This window comes from Triticum urartu, chromosome 5A, assembly GCF_056163025.1.
Source record: "Triticum urartu cultivar PI428250 chromosome 5A, HENAU_Tu73, whole genome shotgun sequence".
NCBI classification, from domain to species: Eukaryota; Viridiplantae; Streptophyta; class Magnoliopsida; order Poales; family Poaceae; genus Triticum; species Triticum urartu.
In genome coordinates, this window is record NC_141877.1 from 309,358,617 (window position 1) to 309,362,319 (window position 3,703).

The 3,703-nt window shown below is 53.7% G+C and overlaps 1 protein-coding gene across 1 annotated transcript; it reads right to left on the bottom strand.

The window, feature by feature from the left end:
• Positions 1-270: 270 nt before the first annotated feature.
• Positions 271-2,094, bottom strand: LOC147971183 (uncharacterized). The gene is made up of 4 exons (XM_087523857.1): positions 2,044-2,094; positions 1,179-1,968; positions 745-1,025; positions 271-651 (listed from the first exon to the last, which is right to left on the bottom strand). The coding sequence occupies exons 1-4, from the start codon at positions 2,092-2,094 to the stop codon at positions 271-273; spliced, it is 1,503 nt and encodes a 500-aa protein (XP_087379983.1).
• Between the last annotated feature and the right edge of the window lie 1,609 nt (positions 2,095-3,703).

Consider the following 3,703-nt stretch of genomic DNA (forward strand, 5'->3'; position numbering starts at 1 on the left):
CCGCAAAGTGATAATGCGGTGGGACACTGGATCATAGCACCGGTAACCTTTGGTGTTGGGAGGATAACCGAGGAAGATGCAAGGAAGTGACCGGGGAGCGAGTTTGTGAGGAGTGGTGGACGCGGTGCTAGGATAACAGAGACACCCGAAAATGCGAAGACCATCATAAGATGGAGCCACACCGAAGAGGAGCTGGTGAGGGGAGTAGTTCCAGCGGGGACGACATGGGCGAATGTTAATGAGAAGGCTGGCGGTCGCGAGGGCATCTGGCTAGAACCGAGGAGGCACATTGGAGTGGAAGAGCAACGTGCGGACACAGTCATTAAGAGTGCGGAGGACGCGCTCAGCGCGACCATTCTGCTGTGACGTGTAGGGGCAAGTAAGCCGGAAGATGGTGTCGTGCGACGCAAGGAGATTGCGGACGGTGATGTTGTCGAACTCTTTTCCGTTGTCGGTTTGCAAGGCGAGAATAGGGCGACCAAATTGTGTGCTGACATAGGAGTAAAAGGCGGTGAGTGTGGCGAGAGCGTTGGACTTGCGACGGAGAGGGAACGTCCACACATAATGGAAAAAATCATCCAATATCACAAAATAGTATAAATAACCCATGTTGCTTGCAACCGGGGACGTCCAAACATCACTATGCAATAACTGAAACGAAAAAGTAGAAATGTGTGTAGACTCGCTAAAGAGGAGACGAACGTGCTTGCCAAGACGACAGGCCTCACAGGAGTGGTCGTTGACCTTATTACATGAGAATGAAAAACTCTGAAGAATCTGACGCAAAATTGTGGAGTTGGGGTGACCAAGGTGGGCGTGCCAGAGATCGACACTAGCGGCGAGGACGGCAGGACGGGTGGTGGTGGTGGCGCCGGAAGGATGCACCGGATAAAGCTCGTCCGGGCTGTCACATCGGTGGAGTACCATCCGTGTATGGGCGTCCTTCACAGAAAAGCCAAGGTTGTCAAATTCAACAGTTATAGGATTCTCACGAGCAAGGCGACGAACAGAGACAAGGTTTGTAACTAGGTTAGGGGAAACAAGAACATTAGACATGTTAATGGGAGTAGAAGTAGAAGGAAATGACATATGACCGACATGTGTAATGGGTAGAGAGGAACCGTTACCAACGGTGATGCGAGTGGGAGTATGAACGGGAATGGAAGACATGACATTACCGGGATGAGTAGTCATGTGAGCGGCGGCGCCCGAGTCCATGTACCAGTCAACTCCGCCACCGTAGTGACATGGTGACGGAGCTGAGTGCAGAGCAGCGAGGAGGGCCGGGTCCCACGACGGTGGCACCTGGGGAGGGAGAAACCCTCCGTAGGCCGGCACGAGAGCGGCGCCGTAGGTGCTGTAGGCAGGCGCGACTCCGTAGGTAGGCACGGGCACGACGACGTAGCCGATGTAGGGAGCAGCTTCTACGCGGTGAAGAGCGCTTAGTGGCTCACCGGACGAGACCCAAGGATGCTCGGAGCGGGAGCCTGAGGGACCGGCATCGAGTATGCGTGTACAACGCCCGCCCACGGGTTGGTGCCATACGCCCATGGTGGGGTGGCCTGCTACTACTGGCGAGGGGCCTCCCCTTGCGCCTGTTTGCGCCCGCCACCCTGCTATGGCTGCTGGGGGCAGCGGGAGGGGCGGGGGGCGTGGGCGGTAGGGGGAAGAACCCCGGAGGCGCGGGGGGCGGTGGCTGGTGGCAAGGCGCGAGCGAATGGCCGGTGGTGGGGCGCCACGCGAGGTGCCGACGGCGAGGGCGTGGTGCTGCACGTGCTTCTTGACCCCCTTCATCCGGCGCTCCTCCAATCGCAAGTATGCCACAAACTTGGGGAAGGAGGGCTCCGGTATGAGGGAGAGGTTGGAGGTGGCGTTACCAAAGTCCTCGTTGAGGCCGGCGGTGAGCGTGCTGAGGAGGAGGTCGTCATCAACCTTGGTGCCGATGTCACAGAGCTCATCCGCCAATGTCTTCAAGCGGCGACAGTAGTCATCGATAGACTAATATCCTGATGACAGTCAAAAAATTCTTGCTGTAAAAAAAACGTGGCGCTGAAGCTTGTTGTCGATGAAGAGGCCGTTGAGCTTGACCCACATGGCGCGGGCGTCATCACCATCGCTCACGACCGTGTGAAAACAGGTCCTTCGAGATGGTGGTGAAGAACCACCGGATGAGTGTGGCGTCGACCGCAGTCCACTCGGAGTCGCCCACCATGGAGCGGGAGTCGACGGAGCCATCAACGTGATCCACGAGGTTGTTCTCGCAGAAGAGCAGCGAGAAGTACGTCTTCCACACGAAGTACGTGGCGTCGGTGGCATCGAGGACGACGGGGATGCGGTCGTTGATGTTGATGTCACGTATGTCAGCAGGGTCCAGCCTAGCAAAGGGGTTGGAGTAGGAGGAAGCGGAGGAAGACATAGCAGCTCGGTGGTGGTGCGACGCGGCGATGCAGGCAAGTAGCGGCGACAAGCGAAGCTAGTGAGCAGCGTGGCAGATGCGATCGGGCGGCGTGGGAACTAGCGAGCGGCGCGAGCGTGGTGGCTAGCGAGCGGCGTACCAGGTAGCGAGCGGCACGGGCATGGTGGCTAGGTGGCTAGCGAGTGGCGTACCTATAAGTGCATCTAGTGCCCCTTAGTGATTTTGGTGTATTGAAGACTTATAGGTTAAGGGACTGATGCGTTTGTGAGTGTACATAGGTCTATAAGTCTATGATGAGTTTGATATTTACAGAAAAAGTCGGCCCCTAAAAATGAAGTTCTTCAACTGAAGACTTTCTGGAGACTTTGAAAGTGAAGAAATTGATGTGATCCTGAAGACTTGGTATTCATTCGAGGAACATGAAGCATGAAAATTTCTGTTTTCGTAGTTTCATTTTCTCTTTCTTGAGTCATAGGAAACACCGTACTGTTAAAGGGGGTCGAGGAAATACTAAGGAAAATTTTCCAAGTGATGCTCAACTCAAATCCTACATCTACCAATCCCTTCGAGTGAAGCCATTGGAAATCTCATACAGTTCAGTCAAATTTCTTCAGTGACAGAGACGAAGTTCTTTTGGTCTCTGAGGAATTTGTTCTGACTGAGGAGTTAGGAATTCGCCAATGCGGATTGCCTACACAGTGAGGAATATGATAGCCCTGAGGAATTTGATACTCAAAATTCCGACCATTGCTGTGCTATACGCCAGCTGTCCCAAAATATCTACCCACCTAACAGTCATATCATTGAAGGGCATTTATGTCTTATCATGTCGGGCTGCTCCCTAGGTTATAAATAGCCGCCCCCTACAACCACTAGCTGGTTGGCTGATCCGAGAGAAACTGACACTTGTCATTTGAGAGCATCCCATCCTCCGAGGACTTTGAGCGAAAATCATCAAGTGATGAAAACCCAAACCCAAACACCTACAAACCCCACGTGATTGAGCATCACTGAAGAGATTGATCCTGCGTGGATCCGACGCTTGTTACCTTTGAAGACTGTGCATCTTCCAGACGGTTAGGCGTCATGGTCTAGAGTATCCAAGAGGAAATTGTGGATCGCCAAGTGACCGAGTCTGTGAAGGTTTGGAAGTCACCTGAAGACTTACCACGAGTGATTGGGCGAGGTCTGTGTGACCTTAGCTCAAGGGGAATACGGTGAGGACTGAGTGTCCTGAGCTGCATGTTCAGGACTGGGTGTCCTCAAGTTTAAATACCTAGCTACCCT

Excerpts from the sequence above, each read along its gene's own strand:
- LOC147971183 (XM_087523857.1), bottom strand. The coding sequence starts at position 2,094 with ATGTGGGTCAAGCTCAACGGCCTCTTCATCGACAACAAGCTTCAGCGC. Across the intron at positions 1,026-1,178 it reads TCACATGACTACTCATCCCG|TTACAAACCTTGTCTCTGTT; the intron begins GTAATGTCATGT and ends CCCCTAACCTAG. Across the intron at positions 652-744 it reads TTTCATTCTCATGTAATAAG|TTATTGCATAGTGATGTTTG; the intron begins GTCAACGACCAC and ends TTTTCGTTTCAG.